At 46.2% G+C, this 20,443-nt stretch overlaps 1 protein-coding gene across 2 annotated transcripts in view; it reads left to right on the forward strand.

The window, feature by feature from the left end:
- The window catches only part of PRMT7 (protein arginine methyltransferase 7), a 30,494-nt gene that overhangs the window by 1,749 nt on the left and 8,302 nt on the right, over positions 1-20,443 (forward strand). For both annotated transcript variants that reach the window (XM_077310785.1, XM_077310784.1), the window contains exons 2-15: positions 720-870; positions 2,044-2,080; positions 3,265-3,414; positions 5,445-5,553; positions 6,888-7,000; positions 8,090-8,331; positions 9,500-9,680; positions 11,058-11,185; positions 12,930-13,068; positions 14,576-14,659; positions 15,806-15,853; positions 17,999-18,088; positions 18,940-19,101; positions 19,959-20,033. In XM_077310785.1, coding sequence (XP_077166900.1) covers positions 776-870; positions 2,044-2,080; positions 3,265-3,414; positions 5,445-5,553; positions 6,888-7,000; positions 8,090-8,331; positions 9,500-9,680; positions 11,058-11,185; positions 12,930-13,068; positions 14,576-14,659; positions 15,806-15,853; positions 17,999-18,088; positions 18,940-19,101; positions 19,959-20,033 — 1,653 coding nt within the window. In that variant the 5' untranslated portion in view covers positions 720-775. The remainder of the gene's footprint in view (positions 1-719; positions 871-2,043; positions 2,081-3,264; positions 3,415-5,444; positions 5,554-6,887; positions 7,001-8,089; positions 8,332-9,499; positions 9,681-11,057; positions 11,186-12,929; positions 13,069-14,575; positions 14,660-15,805; positions 15,854-17,998; positions 18,089-18,939; positions 19,102-19,958; positions 20,034-20,443) is intronic.

Genomic DNA, 20,443 nt, shown 5'->3' on the forward strand with positions numbered 1-20,443 from the left:
AAAACAGACATTTCTTTCCAACACAAATTTTGTGCACTAAAGGGCTTTCTTTTTCACATTGGTCTTCCCTGTGGAATTTTGAACATTAAGTGTTTCTTCTCCTAACCTCCCAAGGAAATAAGGCTTTTAAAAAGAGTGACAGACTCTTCAGTGAAGGAAGAGAGCCCCTCTTGACTTATCTTCACAAAGAAAAGGGGGGGGGGTATGCTCAGATCTTAGCAGGATAGGAATGGGGATGAATGGGGTGGAGGGGAGGGCAAAAGATTGGGGGGGATTTGTTTCCTTTCTTGCTCCTTTGACCAGTAATTCCCTATTCTCCCCTGCTTTCTGGCATATAAATGCAAGTATCTAAATTATGTTTATAAGGTATTTTTAGCAAACCCCACAGTTCACTAGAGCAAATAGTAAGCTATTGTTTGACTGTAGGAAGCATATTCAGTTCTGTTCTGGGCACTTTACCTGGTCTGCACAGTGGTGCCTGATGTGCAGTTGCACACATTGGTTCAGTTTTACTGAATGCCCCTGGCAAAATGGCATTTGATATCTTTACATGTATGCTGTCATGTGTTTGGAACGTACACATTCGTGCTACTCTACAAAGTATGATATTTTGGCTATGATAGCATTTCCATGGCATTCCAGACTAAGTTCTTTTGGCAGTAGAGAGCTGGTATATTATTTCCGAATGATAACTTACCAAGATGTTTATGTGCTCATAGTTGTTCCTGAGCCCAAATTGGAGAGGAACTAAACAAAAGCTTTCATCAAAGCGATCATGAAAGTCTTCTGTGGGAGAGCCAATCCAACCACGGGGGCCGTGGAATGGCTGGAAGAAGATGAAAACTATGACTATCATCAGGAAATTGCAAGGTACTGGAGATGCTTTCTGTGTTACATGAACTCTAATAGCAACATGGTGGAAATGATTCATGGTAACAAGTGAACAAGAACTAACTGGGAAAGAGGACAGGCTCTTTGCCTTTCAGAACAGAATGGGCTGTTTGTTGTACGAGGTTCTAGATTTGACTGCCAGAGACAGATTTGAGGAGTCATGGCTCAGTAGAAAAACATCTCTTTGGCATGCAGTAAGTCCCTGGTTTGATCTCCAGCATCTCTAGTTAAGGTCTGAAGCCAACTCTTTTGTGGTCTCAGATTTGAGGCCTGGTGTCAGGGAAAGTCCAAGGAATCCTAATCAACAGCGTGGAAAGATAAAAAAGATTTCTTTTGCAGAATAAAGGCACAGCATAAAGAGCAGGGCAAAGCAATACATATATATATACGCACACATACACGCAATATAAGCTCGAGTGCTTGCACTAGAAAGCTCATGCCTTGAATAAATCTTTGTTGGTCTTAAAGGTGCTACTGGACTCTGATTTTATTGTGCTACTTCAGACCAACACAGCTACCCATTTGAATCACACAATATAATGACAGAATACAAAAATGTAATGGGTCAGCTGGTGCCTAACTCACCAAGGCCTATGAACATTCTGTCCCTTTTAAAGATTCTCATCCCACCACCAGCATGGAACACAGCTTTCTATGCATGAATTTGGTGTTTTGTTGCTGTTTGTAAACTAACCTTTGCTTGTGGAATACCTTACACTTGAGGGAGATGGAAGTGTACGGCCCCGAAAACCAGGAATAGCTGATGAATCGGGTGCAGCCAATGAGAACCCTTTGCAAGTCATCCTTTTTTTTTTTTTTTACTTTGGCCCCTTGGATAAAAATGTTTGTATGTTGGAGCTTTTTATGATCCTTCAGCCAATCACAGTCTAGATTTTGTTTTCTGAAAGAACCACACTTCCATCATCACTGGAGAATGAAAACGTCTAGAGTAGTATAAGCCAGGCTTTTGAAGGCATTAGTGACTCTTTATCTAAAATACAGTAGGAAGGAAAAGACCCTTGCTAGTTGAATGTGTGAATCCTCAGCTAATATTTGTCCTTGGCAATTCCTAATGCTGGCCATCTTTTCTTTTCTTAGTCTGAACTGTTGTGTTTTTTATGTTTTTAAAAAAATCCCAAACTTTGTTTATAGGTCATGTTATGCAGACATGCTGAATGACAAGGACAGAGTGAGTAATTTTAATATAAATGTATAAGCTGAATATTGACCATGTGTATGTTGCTTCATCAGAAAATTAGTGTGGTGTAGTGGTCAGTGTCAGAGTACGACCTGGGAGACGCCAGCTTCAAATGCCCACTCTGCCATTAAAGCTGGCTGGGTTACCGTGGGCCAGTCATCCACTCTTGAGTCTAACCTACCACACAGGGAAAAATCCATGTTTTTCCCACCCTTCTTCCAAGGAGCTGTGATTATCTTGCCTTCTCCTTTATCCTCATAGTAACCTTGTTAGGTAGGCTAGTCTTGAGAGAATGACTCACTCAGCATCTTCCAGGGAGCTTCATGGCTGAATACGACTTAGACCATAGTCTTGCTCTGATATTCTAAACATTACACTTTAATGGAGTAAGAATCATTGTTTTGCAACACAGTAAATCAGTATATTTAAGGCTGTTACTTAACTTAAAACCTTTGCACCAGTTGACATGTGAATAACACAGTTCTAAAGAAGAAAACCTTTTCTGTGTTTTTGATAATTCACTCATGCGTTGGGTAGACATCTTAAAAGTGGTGTTCCCTGGTATTTAAGAGGCGGATCCTGTCCCATGAGCTTCGGTAGTACATGTAAAAAGTAGTTTGACTGGGATTGTTTGTTGGCAGGAGGGAGGATCTGCTGCCCAACTTTTAAAATTTATTTATAAGCTCTCATTCTCACTGAGACTCAAGGCAGTTTACACAGTATATATCAATGTGATCAGTAGAGCATCTAATAAGCAACATAACTTGAATTTCAGTAATGTTAAATAAAGCAAAAATATATTAGGAATGGTATGTTGAACAGTGTAGAACAGTAATACACAAGGAACTACAGAGGGAGCAGGTTAATACATGTCACAAAACATGATGCATACTATATGCAGTGATCTAGGCTATTGCCTTATTCTTTGTTTTTTTGGTTTTTTTTAAAAGGCACCTTCTTGAGCCATTCCATTGTAATATAGCCCCTTCATATTCATAGAAATCCCTCCTTAACCTCTTTAGGCTCCAGCCTTCCTTGAATCATTCCTTGCAAAGATAGTCTGTTTTTATCCTCAAGTGTTTCATAGATTTCAGGTCAGGGTTAGAGCGTGTCTGACCTGCAGAAAAATGTCTTGTGTCATCTCAGAGTTAACTGAGGTCCGTCTGTCTCAACAGAACACAAAGTACTTCCAAGGCATTTGTGCTGCAGTGGACCGAGTGAAAGCAAGAGGGGAGAAGGCAGTCGTCCTGGACATTGGCACCGGCACAGGGCTCCTGTCCATGATGGCTGTGACAGCGGGAGCTGATTTCTGCTATGCCGTCGAGGTAAGTGTCACCCCTTTCCTAGGTGCTTTGCAGCAGGGCACCAGATGCGTATCCCCCCAGCTCTGACCTCTGCAGCAGCTGGAAAAAAGCGTACATTCAAAATGCAATGGTCCACCTTAGATCTGAATTGGTACAGTCCTCTGTGACCTCAGAACATGGTCCGCTTTGTCCGTAGACCCAACTTCAGTGTACTTTCAGGAAGATGGACTGGATACCACCAACATTTCTGTGGATGGAAGAAGGTGGTGATATTTGTCTCCTCTACTCAATAACTGCTCCTCAGGGACTCCTTATGCCCTAGGGGCAGCATTTTGAGCTGCAGCAGGAGATGGGGAAGCTCTGCTTGAGCTTCCATGAAACTTTGTGCCAGATCCAGCCCCAGTTCTTCACTTCTAACTTAGATATTAGTTTAATTTGGGATTTATACCAGACCATTGACTGTGGAGAGCAGATTTCTTGGCCACTGGTGGTCTGCCACCATCTGGGGTTTTTCTCCACCTTTTGTTTGCCATTTGCATTTTGGCAGGAGCCTAGGTATTGCTGACAGCTTTGGCTGCAGAATGCTGTCTTGTGCTGCCAGGTTTCGTGCTTTAATTAGGCACCAAACAGAATGTGGCCAGGAGGTTGATGTTTCACTGGGGCAGTCTCATCTGTGCTTTCGAGTTTGCAAAGTTCCGTTTCTCTAGCTCTTTTTTTCTGAAGAGGAAACGCTTCCTGTCAAGTTAGAGACTTAGTTTTATTAGAGACGTAATTTGATCCTAGCAGTTCAGGCCAATGCCGGTTCCATCCAAGTTTTACAGGGTTTATATACAATGCCAGGTGCTAAGTGATGTAGATTTAATATATACGGAAAAGAATTGGCAGGGTCCCTGATATGCAGCTGTGCCTTCTTCTGTGCCCACTCCCCAGGTGCAGTCAGCTCACTATCCAGTCATGGGCTTTGTTGGCAGCTGCTCCTTTTTATGGAATAGCCTCTTCTAAGAGTGGAGGAAGGCTTCTGCCCTTGTCGCCATTCCAAAGGGCCCCCAAAACTAATCTTTTCAAGCAGGATTTTAAATGTTTGTTGATATGTTTTAGCTATTCTTTGTTTGTAGAAGAGCCACACGAAAGCCTGCATTCTGTCCAGTACCAAGCTGATCTTTCATTCAGTAGGATGTAGTGGGTACAGATTTTGCATGCAACCGTCCTGTGGGAGGGAGGGGTTGGGGCTTGAGGGAAGAGTCTTTGCTGCATGTATAAAAGCTCCCAGGTCCAATTCCTGGCGCCTCCCGTGGAAAGGACTAGGCAATAGATGTGAAAGACCCCTGCCCGAGACCCTGGAGGGCTGCTGCCAGTCTGAGTAGACAGTCCTGACTCTGATGGACCAAGGATCTTGTTCAATATCCGGTGATAAAATTTGCCCAGACCATGAGACAGCAAGATTTTGTAGCAATATTTCACTAGTCAAGCAGGCAAGGAAAGTTTCACCTGCAGTTTTCTAGCTGAGGTAGGTTCTTGCTGGGATATAATGGATCATTTCTGGTCCTGGAGCCATTTTCTCATGTCTTGAGGAGTTGATGTGAAATGCCTCTCCTCAAGACCCTACAGAGATGCTGCCAGTCAGAGCAGGCAATGCTGGCCTTGATCGACAGATGATCTGGCACAGGATAAGGCAGATACATTTGTCCATGTGATTATGCTGCATCGGCCTTCTTGACCGTCAGTGTGATATAGAAGCTGAGAGTCTAAGCCAAGGGTAGTCACTGGCAGGGGCTCATGGGAATTGTAGTCCATGGACATCTGGAGGGCCGCAGTTTGACTACCCCTGGTCTAAGCTGTGGCACAGTAAGTCCCTGGTTCAGATCCCGCTTCCGCTGTGGACGTGTTGGCTTGACAAGCCTCCGTTTCTCACCTTCAGTCCATTCCTTCCCCCAGTCTTTAGTATATTAATAATCACGTTGGCCCGCCTTGCTGGGGTATTGTAAGGAGGAGAGAGACACTTTCAAAATAGCTGCATGGACATAATAAGAACCGTCGTATTTATCGCTTAGGTTTTCAAGCCAATGGCGGAAGCAGCTGTGAAGATTGTGGCGAAAAATGGCTTGAGAGACAAGATAAAGATAATCAACAAGCATTCCACTGAAGTCACAGTCGGGCCTGGTGAGAGTCACCTGAGCTGTTCCTTTGCATTACCTGGGAGATGACACGATGGGCTGGCTACAGCAGCCTTTTGACCATGGAGGAGCCCCTGGAATAATTTTTCAGACTTCGAGGAGCCCCAGAAGTGTGGTCAGCTGGCCATGTCCCCAGCCATGCCCCCGGAAGTGACATCACGACCCACACCCTTCGCCCTCCTTTTATTCTCTCCCCCTACCTTTACTTCTGCTATGGTAGGCTGGAAATAAGAGTAGGAGCTGAGAAGACAGCCCAAACCTCCCCCTCCCCTGCATCCCACTTCAAAGCTCCTGTGGATCCCCAGGGGTCCACAACCCCTGGTTGGGAATCTGTGGGCTAGAGACTGACATCTGGGAGACCCAGGATGGAATCCCCACTCTGCCATGGAAGATAATGATGATGATTTGGATTTCTATTTTCCGGCATTCCCAAGAACCGGCTCCTGGCAGGTTATTATAGTAGTCCATCAACACTAAAACCCCAATATAACCCCATTAAAAACATTAAGTACAGGATATAAAAATACAATAAACATAAGAAGTAAAACATGGCAGTGTAACTTGCCTGCCCTTCTCCCTAACACAACACCCAATAGGGGAGGTGAGAGGGAGCCATAGCCAAATGCCATAGATGGTTCAGTGGGTGTAACTGCTTCTAAGCAAGATGGAAGATGGCAGAGTGACTGTAGAACACTCATTTTCTCTTAGCCTGACTTACTTTACTGGGTAGTTTAGAGTAGCGATCCCCAACCTGTGGGCCGCGGACCACATGTGGTCCTTTGACTAATTGGAGGTGCCCCCCCCCCAGCCCTTTACTTCATCCCCCCCAGCCCTTTACAACACACTTCATTGTTGTGGCATGTCTGTATCTTATTTTGAAGGGATTTTTAAACATTACCATAGCGATCAGAGAGCGTTAGGGCAGTGGTTGAGAGTAGAGGAGTAAACTACCCCCCCCCCCACCGGGCCTCAGTAAAAGGTGTTGAGTGGTCCCCGGCATTGAGTGGTCCCCGGTGATAAAAAGGTTGGGGACCACTGGTTTAGAGGATAAAATTGAGGAGGAGGAGGATGTTATTAAGTCACTTGGGGTCCCCCATGGGGATAAAAGTAGGATATATAAATAATAAGATAACTGCATTAAAAGAGTTAATACTGCATAAAGAGTGGGTGAGGTGCACGGAAGGAATTCCCTCCCCATGTAAATCATGAGTGGGGCGGGATTAACTGGTTGCTTATCTGATTGGGAATATTTAGGGCAGTTGCAGACTTGTTATGAAATCAGTCTGATGGTGACTATTTATGCTGCATGATGTTTTCCAGATGGAGATATGCAGTGCCGTGCAAATATCCTGATAACAGAGCTCTTTGATACTGAACTGATTGGGGAAGGGGCTTTGCCCTCTTACGAGCACGCTCATAAATACCTTGTACAGGTAAGGGAAGAGCTACTGCTGAGCTGATCACATCATCAGTGTTGGCCATTGTCCTGTAGTAGAAATTCTAACTGATTTTTACATGTCATTAAGATATTTTGTTACCACTGGCCATTTCTTTTTGTTCCAATGCCACCGCATGGGCTTGCATCTCTCTTTTGGAGCTTGGGATGAGCCACAGACCTTCCCAAGATCCTGGAGCTGGAGGCAGGTCATTCCAATGTCGCTCTGGTCTAGAGAAACAGTCCTCTGCCCTTTCCCTCTGTTGTGGGGAGAGAAAGGGAAGGTGATTGTAAACTGCTTTGAGACTTCTTCAGGCAGTGAAAAGCGGGGTATAAAAACCAACTCTTCTTCTACAGATCTTGAGGCCAGGGCTCCCAGGGTCCCAGTGGATTTTGACCGGCTGCCAAGGCCAAGCAATCATTTGTGGTTTCCTATATGTCATGCTTAAAACTGATTTCCGGATTTATGGTTGACCTGTTGCAGATGGCTTTAAAAGATTTGCAGATGGCTTTAAAAGCAGTTAACTCCGCAAAGGCTGTCCAACTCTGTGGCACCTGCATGGAACAGAAGTCCTGTTTTGCTTCAAAGATTAGCAAAATGTCTGCACTGCCTCTGCAGAGAACCTGCTTAAGGTGGCTAATAAAACCTAACAAGCACAAAGCACATTCAGAATCAGTAACGATTAAAAACCCAGCCAGGGCATAACAGCAGCATTAAGACACTGAACAGCTTTTTAAAAAGTCCTCTAAAATGTTTCTCCAGCTAAAATGAGCCTGGAAAAATGTTAGAAAATCAACTCCATACTTAAGAGTCTGCATAAAAAGAAACATCTTTACCTGGGGCGTGGGATCAAGATACAAGGCAGACAAGGATTTTTCTTTGTTTACAGACGGGGGAGTTATATATGTGGAAGGGCCACAGTCAGCTCAGACCAGCTCTCTTGTGTAGTTCCTAAACAGCAGTTTCAAAAGTAGCCTGTTTTTGGTGTGTGTAGATGTGTGTATGCTTAGCACGACATTTCCCAACTTTGCGCTTTTCTCAAAAATGTTGTTACATCTTGTTCCGTTCTTTTTTTTTTTTGTTTAGGAGGGGTGTGAGGCAGTGCCCCACAGGGCAACAGTGTATGCTCAGCTGGTGGAGTCTGAAAGAATGTGGTCCTGGAACAAGCTCTTTCCCGTTTGCATTCAAACGGAGGACGGTGAAAAGTCCATTGTTTCCCCACCTGAAATGGAAGGGTGCCCTGGTGCTCCTTCCGTCTACGACATCCAGCTGAATCAGGTGCCCCTGAAGGACTTTACGGCTCTCAGTGACGTGGTTACCATGTTCAGGTGAGTGCTGAATTTATTCCTTTCTTTTATAACCCACTATTTCCACCCCAGTAGGACTCCAAAGCCGTTTACAGTATCATTCTCTCCTCCATTTTGTCCTGGCAAAACTGACTGTGTGAGCTATAGTTGAGATGCTGGAGATACAAATCCAAGGCCACCCAGTAAGCTTCATCTTGGCTGGGCGAGGATTTGAACTGTGGACTCCCAGATCCATCTCCTGACACTGTGAATCTCAGTTATACTTGGAAATGGTGGATGGCACATGATGTATACCTTTAAAAGTAGCTGAGGAAAAGCTTCTAAAAGAAGTAGTCTTTAAAGGACCGCAAGCATAAGACTTTCTCTTCTGGTTGATTTTTCTTTGCTGCTGCAGACTATCAGATTTGTTGGAGCGCAAGGCAAGAGGTGTGCAGAGATGGTCTGCCATTGCCTGCCGCTGTGTAGCAACCCTCATATTCTTTGGTCTCCTGTCCAAATGCTCCCCAGCGCCAACCCCGCTTGGCTTCCAAGGTCTGATATCCAGGATATTCTCTAGATTAAAAAAAAAGCAGATAGTTTTGTACTGCCTTTCTTCTCAGACTATGAGCCTTGGATTATAGATATCATCTACTTTTGTTCAACTGCTCCAGCCTACTGTAGTTCAGTATTCGTTTAATGTATTATATTTTTTATTTTCTGTATCATCTTGGTATCAATTTCCCATGTAAACATATTTGGTATCTCATGGTGCTGATCTAATAAACCATCCATTTCTGTAATCCTTGTGAGATGCAGCGTCCCTGTTGCCACCGAAATGTCTCCATTGAAACAGTGCTGGGGTAGTCTAGTGAAGTGGTTTGCATGTCAGACAAGGTTCTGAGATCTAGTTTCTGCCATGGCAGCTCACTGGGCGACCTTGCCCATTCTCTTTGCCTGCCTCACAGGGTGATGCTTATGGAGTTAAAATGAAGGATACAAGCATGATGCTGTATAGTGTGTTGGGGAGGGGTGGGGAAAGCAATGTATAAATATAAATAAATAAAAGAATAAAAAATTCCCTTTGATTTGTATTGTAAATGCTGCCATCTGGCTTGGTAGCTATTTCCCTGATATACGCTCAGTGATTTTTAGCAGTGGGTGTTCAGAGAGTCTCTAAAATGAACTAATTACGATGTACTTTTTCCCACAGTGTAGATTTCAGCAAGCAAGTAAGCCGAGCCCCCTCCTGCTTCACAGTACGGCTGGAGCCTATCCGGTCTGGCCGAGCCCAAGTGGTCCTTTCCTGGTGGGACATGGACTTGGATCCTGAAGGGTCCATCAAGTGTACGATGGCCCCATACTGGGTGCAAACGGCTTCCAAGGATCCCCCGGTAAAGTGCTGAGCCTTTTAGAAATCCTCTTTGCTCTTCACAACACTATCATTTAAAACCTGCAAATGGCTCTATTTGACTAGGTCTCTTTACCATCATCATATTTCCGTGGCAAGGGCAGTTGATGTTCTGGTGGGGATATGAAAAAGAAAGCTGAAATGCATCCAAGATTCCATGCAGCCAGCATCTCCTCTTAATTTGGGCTGGCAGCGTCTGCACATGGGGTGGCAGATCTCATGGAGGCAGCGTTGACTCTCGAAAGCTAATGCCCCCCAAATTTTAGTCAGCTGGATACTGCCATCTTTTAGTGCATGTGATCTGTTTCTAAGGGTTTTTACCATTTATTGGTTGCTATTTGACTCTTCTTTTTTTTGTAAATAGCCGCAAGCCAGTTCTCTGGGAGCATGCGGTATAGTAGTTTAAACATGAATGAATGAATGAGTGAGTGAGTGAGTGAATGCATCTTGTTCTTCTCTAAGATACAACTGGACTTGACTCCAAGACAGTTTCATATTAAAAGCCAGTTCTTACCATTCTTTTTACTTCCTTGGTCATATCAGGAAGTATCCCAGAAGAGGGCCATGCTAGGTAGTTTCTCTGCGTCCTGAATAGCAGGATGCAAGTTTATCCCTTACCCCAGGGGTCCCCAACGTGGTGCCTACTGAGGTCTTTGCTAGTGCTCTACAAGTGTTTTTAGGAATTCCAAATGTGCCCACAGGCTCCAAAAGGCTGGGGACCCTTGCCCTACCCAAACAACACCCCTTGTGCATTCGCTCTGTCTTTCCCTTATAGTTGCACGTTGTCCTGGTTTGGGAAGACATTGAGGCTCCCTTGGATGACCCAGCCATTTTTTCATACAAAGACAAAAAACAGAGAAACCAAAGTATTCAAACACCCACCAAAAGACACTGCAATCTGTTCTGGAAAGCAAGAAGGGACATTATTGTCTGATCTTCTCAGAACACAGTACCTCGCAATCAGTACCCCACTTCCCACTGCTGTTGGGTTGGATCCAGCAGTGATTTTCTCCTAGTAATTCGAGGGGGTGGGATGCTCATGGATTCACTCCCCACCCTGCCTTGTACTGCACCTCCCCGCTTCCTCCCTTCATGCTGTGCCAGAAAGTTCCCCAAGACTGCTGTTTCAGGCAGCAGTTTGGTAGACAGCTGTAGGCATGAATGTCCTTGGGGAAATTGCCACTGGATTCAACCCTCCATCCTCAAATAATGCAGCCGTTCGATCTCTGCTCTGAATCGGAACATGTGCATTTCCTTGCTGCCCTTTTATGAGCTCCTTGAAGGCATCAATGGCTATTTTGCTCTTCTTCTTGTTTAATTGACTGAGTTTTTTTTTCCTGGTTTTAATCCCCCTCCCCAGTGGAGAGATCACTGGATGCAGTGCGTCTACTTCCTTCCAAAGGAGGAGCTGGTTGTCCGGGGTCAGAGTGTGAACCTGGCTGCCTTTCGCGACGATTACTCCATGTGGTATAAGCTTCAACAAGTCCGGTAAACTGAGAACAACCGTGTGTGTGTGTGTGTGGGGGGGGGGGTGAGTGAGATGTGTTGTGCTAGGGAGGCTTGCTTTCTGAGTAAATGTCATTTTATGATGGTGCCAGGCAGGCCTGATAGACACATGCAGATCAGATGGTCAGTTGAGCTGTGGCCTGCAAAGTCTCAGATTACAGGGAGTCACATTTTGGCATGTCCTCTGTGTTTAAAAAGTTTCCTGTGCATAGGACACCAGCATAATCCCCAGAGAGAGGAAGCAAACCCTTTTTCTTTCTGTTTCCAATGGGAAGGAGCATCCAGATCTGGGAATCCCGCATCTGTAGGGGCACAGTCCATTTTGCTGTCTCATTCTCTTGCATGTGTGAAACAGGCCAGGTGTAGTGGTTAAGAGCAGTAAGAGCCTCTAATCTGGAGAATCGGTTTGATCCCCTACTCCTTCTCCACCTGTAGCCAGCTGGATGATCTTGGGCCAGTCACAGTTCTCTTAGGGCTGTTCTTGCAGAGCAATATCTCTCGGAGCTCTCTCAGCCCCACAGGGTGTCTGTTGTGGGGAGAGGATTCAGGGACTCAGAGCACCATATATATATAAAAAAAACGTAAACAAACCAACATCGTAATACACCCCACCGTCAGGCTAGACCCAGCTTCTCCAGACCAGCTTGTTTACAACCCTTTGGCTTGTGCCATAGATTTGCACCTCTATCCATGTGTGTGCATATGCGCGGTCAGGTTACAACTGACTTGCAACGACTCCAGCGGAGGGCTGTCTAAGGCAAGTGAGAGGCAGAGGAAATTAACCATTGCCTTCCTCTGCAGGATTTTCCTTGGGGGGGGGGGTCTCCCGTCCAAGTACTGACTTTGCTTAGCTTTCCCTGCATCCAAGGAGCTGGCGGGGGTTGCTTTCAAGGCCTGCCGTTCAAAGTGAGTCTGCGGCACCCATCCTGCTGTACCTCTCTGCTCTGCATCCACACTGTCGCTGCTGCTTCCTTTGTGGGCAGGAGCAGCTGAAAGAGAGCTCCTGGGTGGTCTTGTTGACTTGGAAACTAGCCGTAGAGCCACATGCAAAGCTGCCTTCCAATGGTCAGAATTGTCTGCTGGGACTGGCAGCAACTCTCTAGGGCAAGCTTTCTCAACCAGGAATTCGTGAAACCCTGGGGTTTCTTGACAATCCTGGTAATGCAGGGGGTGGACTAGACCAGGGGTAGTCAACCTGTGGTCCTCCAGATGTTCATGGACTACAATTCCCATGAGCCCCTGCCATCTGGAGGACCACAGGTCGACTACCTCTGGACTAGATGACCCATGAGGTCCTTTCCAACTCTATGATTCTATGGTTTCCCTAATGGCTGGGGGTTAATTAATTTAAACATTTATCAGGTGATACGATCATATATGGTCGTGTTGACCCACTCCCCTCCCAAAATGGCCAATGATGGACCTGGAGGGGATGGGAAGGGGACCTGGGTGGGTGTGTACACAGCTATGCTTCCCAACCATATTCTGCAGGCTTGTATAGAATAGGGTCTCAGGCACATAGGCCTTTCCTATCACCTTGTAACTGAAGGTGCAGTGGATTGAACCTGTGTGCCAAGCAAATGCCCTCCCACTGACCCATGGCTCCCTCTCCAAAGAATCTTGGAGCACATCTAGCTTTCGTTCCACTGTTTGGCATGCACGAGGTAAGGTATATTTGGATGGGAAGGCACACAACTGAAGGGGCTGTTCATCCGCTTGCTTGCAGAAGTGAAGAGGACAAAACGGAGGTCCACATCGAGAGTCCTGTTTGTCAGTGCCAGGCCCACCTGCTGTGGAACAGGCCGCGGTTTGGAGAGCTGAATGATCGAACCCGAACAGCCCAGTACATCCAGGCTCTGAAGGAAGTGAGTGGTGCTTCTTGCACTGATGGCAGTGTCTTTCTGGCTCATTCTCGCCACACCAGTGTCTTGCATCACTGAAGTTCCAGTGGCCTTCCCCGGGACTGTTTGTCAGTTTTATTAGAAGAAATGAGGGTTTGCACACCCAGCAGTGGTTTGGTGGCAGAGAGCTGAGCGTGATTTCTCTGGACCCAAAGTAGGCTGTGAAATGTGGTTTGATAAGCTACAGATCCCTTCCCAGGCAAAGGCTCTGAAATACATCAGCTGTGGAATACACAGAGCACCTCTCCCCACATCCAAATAGCTGAGCACAGCTGCGGGGGCAGCCCTCCCACTAAGCAGAGTTGCAGGTGTGCTGTGAGGTTAGCTGCATTAATTTTTGCAAATTTCCCTCTTACCACTGCAGAACACACACACTCACACACATTCACACACACACACACACATCATGCTGCTTCCGGGGTGAGGTTGCCCGTCCCTTCACTATGTAACCATTTGGGCTGTTGTGGGGAAAGGAAAGGTGAGAAAAATTACGTTTCAGGATGGAAATCTCTTTTGTCAACAGAAATCGCCAATGGCTCCAAGACTCTGCTTTAGACAGTGCCAAAAAAGACAAGATGCTCTGTTTTGACTAATTAAAGGTTCTATTATCAGGTCAAAGAATTAGCACGGAGCTGTCTGCCGAGGAGATTTTTCAATCCAGTTCTTTCTTCTTTCCCACCGGCTTGCCTGTCCTTTGGATGTGAAGGAAAAAAACCCTTCTAAATTGCTTATACCTTATGCCTCATGACTCAAATGTGAATCACAAAATCATAGACTTGGAAAGGACTTCCCGGACTGTCTAGTCCAGCCCCCTGCAGAAATGGGGTGACACCCTGGCAAAACGGGGTTTTGGTCACGAAAGCTCCCTCTGCAGTTAATCCGCTGTCCGGCAGTGACACCTTGCAAGGATGATTTGCTATCTTTGCAAAACAGTTAATGCAGGGAAGCATGAATGCGTTCGGTGAAGGAGGATGATCCTGACTTGCAAAGCATGGCTTGCAAGGAGGCCAGCATTAATGGATTCAGGAATCTCTTAGAGCAGCAGTCTCATAGTCCCTCATCCTTCCCCCCAGCTTTTGGAGCACGATGGTAGGGCCCTCAGAGAGCTTCCCAGACCAGAATCCCCTGAAGCCTGCCTTTGGGAGGATCATTATGTTGCCTGTTGGTGCATATTTTGGGTTAATGGCTGCTTCCCAGCCTATCCAGGGATGGCATCCAGTTTCATGGATGAGAAAGGGAAGCTGAAATTGTCATTGGAGATTTTTTTATTGTGACCAGTGGGTTCTTCTTGCAGATGTTTACTCATAAAAATGTGCTTTCTTGAGAATTCTGCCTGAAATGTGCTTTCCAGGCGGCCTTCAGGCAGCGGCATAAATTCCAATAATAACATGCATCATCCTGCGTCAGGGAGCTTTTGCACCTGGGAATCGGGGAACTGCTGACAGTTTTTGCCTTTTTTTCCTTTTTGAAGGTTCTGCAGCCAACCAGCATTTGCCTGAGCGTCAGTGATGGGAGCCTCCTGCCCATCGTGGCTTGCTACCTTGGAGCAGAACAGGTGGGAAGCGCTCCCCCTCCCCTGATTATCCCAGCTTGAATTTCATCTTTCTTTTAATAGATGCTGATGTTCTTGGTCTTGTTTCCACCTTTCCATTATATGGAAGGCCGTTCATTTTCAGTGTTTTTCTCTAAGAGCTGTCAGTTGTGTGCAGTACATTCCAACTCCTGCAACACTCCTGTTTCCTTAAGAGACCCTACCCACTCTCTCCTGCTGCCCTTGACTCTCTCCCAGAACAGCTGTGTGAGGCTGCTTTGCTCTTTTCCTTCAGGGCCCTCTTTGTGAAACCCACTTTATTTTCCCTCTGAACCCAGCTTGGTCTGTAGGGCTAAGAGCGATGGCCTCTAATCTGAAGAACCAGGTTTAATTCCCCACTCTTCCTCCACATACGTCCAGCTGGGTGACCTAGGGCCAGTCACAGCTCTCTCAGAGCTCTCTCACCCACCTCACAGGGTATCTGTTGTGGGGAGAGGAAGGGTAGGCGACTGTAAGCTGCTTTGGAACTCCTTTGGGTAGTAAAAAGGAGTACAAAAACCCAGCTCTTCTTCTCTAAACACTTGACCTTCATTCCCCGATTGAAATGAAGCTTAAGTATCGATATCTAGCCTTTCTTCCATTCATCTCTCACCTGTCTTGCTTCTCCTGTCTCACACCTTCCTCTGTCTTGTTTCCCCCTTCTAGCAACAAACTATGTGTAAGTTCTTTGGGGAGGAGATTTATTGCTCTGTAAAGTCAGCGTTCTAATTATTAGGAAAGAGGTGTGTTTCGAGGGGTCCTCACTCCACAAGCCTCACCCCCTGACTGCCCTCAGTTTTAGCCCAAAGTGGTGCTGTATATCAGTGTTAGACAACAACATCAGGGAAAGGCCGCCGCCTCTATGCCTGATTTGTTGGCACTTCAGGGCAACTGGATGGCTATACTCCGCAAATGGGATGCTTGACTAGATGGACCAGTGGCCTGATCCAGCAGGGTCCTTTGAAGGTAATGCCATCTGTGCTAGACAACTCTTAAAGAACCTCCTCAGAGAACTACTCATGGACCTCTCAGAGGGAACCAGTAACTCCCCCACGTCCTCTCCAGTTTCCTCAAAATTTTCACAGCTCCCAAGGTTAGAATAACTGTCAGCCTCTTCTGTCCTTCTTTTAGGTGTTTGCACTGGAGAGTTCTGCAGTTTCCCATTCGCTCATGAAGAAAGTGAGTCAATTCACCTTGTTTTGAATGGTTATAGATGAACGCGATAACTCCTTGTAGTCATTGTAATGGAGGCCTGCCGTTCCAAGTGAACTCCAGTTGAATCTTGCACCTGTTTTTACTGTGCCTTGGGAAATGGGGGTTTGCGGGTGATCTTGCATTTTACATATTAAGCTTCTCTTAAGGATTCTTTTTTTTAATTGGACTATGACCTGGGATAATATGTCTTATCCTGAGACAAACCATTTGGCATTCCAATTGTGTGCAGCTGCTGTAAAAAAACCAAGCCATGAAAAAACTATATGCGAACTATCTATGTGCAGCATGTAATTTGAAAGTGTAAAATGAAAAGCAAGCTGAAGGCAACCTTACTAGGTTAACATACTGTTAGTGTCAAATGCTCAAATCCCACAGGAGAAAAAAAAACAAGCCTTAGCCAGTAATTAAGCCTCTGTATCCAGACTCAGGCTTCAAGAGAAATTCAGTCTGCCTCAAGATGCAAGGCCAAGTTGGGAATAGAGGACGACAATTATGGCTCTCAAAAATTAAATCTGTATATTTTCAGAAGTTATTGTTCTATGAAATTGCGAACGATGTAATAGCTATGCAATACCCTTGGCCACAAAAGCACTTGCAACTGACACCCTGGGAGTCAGGTGGTGCTGAGAGAGTTCTGGAAGACTGGGGGGAATTAAACCCAGTTCTCCAGATTAGATGCCACCAATCTCTCAGCCTCACCCACCTCACAGGGTGTCTGTTGTGGGGAGAGGAAAGGGAAGGCGACTGTAAGCCGTTCTGAGCCTCCTATGGGTAGAGAAAAGCGGCATATAAGAATCAACTCTTCTTCTTCTAACTACTACACCAAGATGGCTCTCAGAAGACTGTCAGACAGAAGAGCCAGTTTAAACTTCCTTCTTGCATAGAACAGACCTGTGTGTGTTTAGAGTAGACAGAATTTGTATGTTTTCTGCCCATCTTCCTAGTAAATACACAAGAGTAATCAGAATATTTTTTCCCTGTAACCCTGCCCTTTATGTCATGTTGTGATCCTTTTTAAAAGCTTGCGTTTCTTTCCCCTTGCTTAAGCTTTAACCCCCCCCCCCCCCCCCCATGCCAAGAGGGTTCATGGAACATAGGCTAGGTGGAGGGGAAGAGCAGCATGATGATAGGAGTCCTGAGCAGAACGTGGTAGAAGGAAAAGCAGTGAGACCCCTTTAAGTGAAACCACATGGACTCCCGTGAAAGTTTTTTCTACAGGAATGAAGTAGGGAAATGAAAGGAGAATGACTCCAGGGTATTAATTAACAAGGCTTAGCAAGAAGCTGCTTCTGCCAAAAAAATGGGGGCAATTGTAGTTTTTGCCAGGTAGCCCTCTCAGCGCTTTTGCATTAAAAGAGTTAATGAGTTCACATTACAATGTAAGGACTCGTTCAGCACCGGCTTCTTTAAAGAAGCCTCCAGGATGGTTTTGGAAGGAAGGTGTAACGAGGTTCAAGAAGTGCGGTGGCCTCAGTATTCGTCCCCTTGGGGTCTGAGCAGGCCACAAGTAGATGCTGCAGTCAGGGGAAACGGGATTCCAGAAGGCCGGAGAGACCCGGGTTTCAACTCTTGCTTGGGCCATGAACCTTATCGGTGCCTGAGGGATCTAACCCCTGCCTCGGTCTAACCTGCTTCACAGATCTCGTGTGTGATGGGGGAAGAAAGACCCTCACTGGGATAACCCCATTCAAACACCACAACCTTGAGCTCTTGGGAAGAAGAGATATAAATGTGAGGGACCGAATGAGTACATGTGTTTAGAGGAAGAAGGGTTGGTTCTTATATGCCGCTTTTCTCTACCCGAAGGAGTCTCAAAGCGGCTTACAATCTCCTTCCCTTCCTCTCCCCACAACAGACACCCTGTGAGGTGGATGAGGCTGAGAGAGCCCTGATATTACTGCTCGGTCAGAACAGCTTTCTCAGTGCTGTGGCGAGCCCAAGCTGGCTGCACATGGGGGAGGAGCAGGGAATCAAACCCGACTTGCCAGATAAGAAGTCCGCGCTCCTAACCACTGCACCAAGCTTTAACTTAAATCGTTGCAGACCTTGAGTGCCGTGCTGCACACTTAAAACCTTACTAAAAGCTGACTCTGTATTTTTCCTTCAAAGATTTTTAAAGCCAACCATCTCCAGGATCAAATTAAAATTATAGAGAAACATCCCGACTCAATCCTGTCTTCTGATCTGGGTGACAAAAAGGTAAGCTCCTTGGGCTGCCCCCAATCCCCTTCCTTCCCTCTCCTCCGCCTGGAGAAAATGGCCCTTTTGGAGGGTGGACTCCGTGCCACTTCCCCACTGAAGTCCCTCCTCTCCCTGAACCCCAAATACCCAGGTATTTTCTAACCAGAAGCTGGCAGCTGTACAAAGAACCGGTTGGCTCCAATCCAGTATGTAATAATGAAGGGCGACTTGTTTATTTTTATTTTTTATTTATATTTATACTAATGAATGTATATTAATTTAATCACTGTGGTGTCTACGGCAGGGGTAGTCAACCTGTGGTCCTCCAGATGTCCATGGACTACAATTCCCATGAGCCCCTGCCAGCAAATGCTGGCAGGGGCTCGTGGGAATTGTAGTCCATGGACATCTGGAGGACCACAGGTTGACTACCCCTGGTCTACGGGACAGTAGAACAGAGCGCATCGAAACAGAAAGCATAATGATCATGAAGCAATCAGCATTTGAGAACCTTGTGCGCTAGTTACTTGCAGGGGATCAGATTGGGGGTGGAGGGTGGGGGTGACAGCAGCCAAGCTGCGGTTTTAGGCTAGGTTGCGTGGGGTGTCCGAAGTTGCTTGGCTGGGGACCCAGTTGAGGGAGCAAGCAACATTAGTTGTGCACTCCCTTTAGCAGGGCTTCACTGTGTTTCGGATTCCACTGGGTTGATTACTCAGCACTTTCTGCTGCATAAAGCAGACCTTGAAGGACTTGCACAGTGGATGCCAATTCTCAGGCCCTAACGGAGGTGTCCAAGCAAGCCCCTGCCAGTCGTGCTCTGCCGTTCCTTCGTTGATTCCTTTTTTCACCCCTTCTCTTCTGCCTCCAAGGTATCTTTGTTAATCGGGGAGCCCTTTTTCTCCACGAGCTTGCTGCCATGGCACAATTTGTACTTCTGGTATGCCCGGACTGCGCTTTCGAGCCACCTCACGAGCAGCGTGACCATCTTCCCCCAGTCTGCTTCCCTACATATGGTGATCGTGGAGTTCAAGGTAAAGAGGCTGTATTCTAGGGTGGTTGATGGACAGTAAATTCAAGATAGTCATGAGGAAATACGTCTTTAACCTGTGAGTGATTAAAATGTGGAATTCTCAGCCAGAGCATGTAGGCATAGACAGTTCCCCCCCCACCTGCATTTATAATGGAAAATATTCAGACACTGTGAGTTTAAAATTCTTATGGTGTGGACCTGTATGGAGAAGATTCAGAAACGGTGAGTTTGACTTTACAGGCTTTATCTGCAAGAAAAATTAGCAGCCTGGGTTGGGGGTTAGGTCAAGGAGAAAGTGGTGTGGGAGGGAGAAGCTCACACTTCTCCCCCACTTCTGCTTCCCTGGCCTAATATTTGCCCCCCCCCCCCCAGCCTTTGGTAGCCAATGTGGTGTAATGGTGCTGGACTATGATTCGAGAGATCCAGGAATGGACCAGGAGAGATAAACAGCTGGGAAATTCTCCCATTCCAGCTATCTTGCTCCAACATTCTAGAAGCTTCCAGGCACAAACCCCTTTCCCCTTTTATCTGGCTCTCACATGCCCTGAACATTCCAAGCCTCCTGAAGCACGCTCAGATCTGCAGTCCATGTGTGTGTGGGAGAGCAGGGTGGCAGGTGGGAAGGTCTTCATCTTTTGGTTCATTTGCAGTCATATTTTCCAGTGACCCCGCAGGTTTGTAGGAACCCCCGTCTTACCATTGACTTCCCTGGTTCTGCTGCTCGGTGATCTGCTCCCAGCCCCTCAATTTATCATCAGATATAACAACCCTGCTAAGAGCTCAGATCAGACTTTTGTGACATTCCGAGAAGTCCTGAAATGCTGGGAGGGAAAATTAACTTGGCTTCTCCTTCCCTAGGACTTGTGGAGAATACGCAGCCCATGCGGTACCTGCGAGGGGTTTGATGTTCAAATTATGGATGAGATGATCAAGGTAGGGGCATGCCAACTAAAATGCGGCTTTTGTTTTTGGGGAAAGCGGACATCTCCAATTGCAGCTTTGTGGTCCATGAGTGACTTGTGATTCAGTACAAAACGAGTTTGCCTTACAGCTGAATTTGCGCTTCCACACCAAACTGTGGCTTACAGACCTAGGCTGCAGAAGAAGCAGAAACCATAGTTTGCTGGTTCAGGTGAAACATCAAACTATGGCTTATGCTAAACCAGAAGCAGCTCATTCGAGCATGAATGAACAAAAAGGGGAAGGGAGCAACGTAGATGGCAAACACAGGCTCTTTCCCGTTATGCGTGAACCAGTTCTTAATTTCTTCTTTTAGTTACGATTGAGTGCTCTTTTGTTCATGCTGTGTATTTGAACTCTTTACTAGTAGCTGGTCTATGATT

Source organism: Paroedura picta, chromosome 14 (genome assembly GCF_049243985.1).
Source record: "Paroedura picta isolate Pp20150507F chromosome 14, Ppicta_v3.0, whole genome shotgun sequence".
Lineage (NCBI taxonomy): Eukaryota > Metazoa > Chordata > Lepidosauria > Squamata > Gekkonidae > Paroedura > Paroedura picta.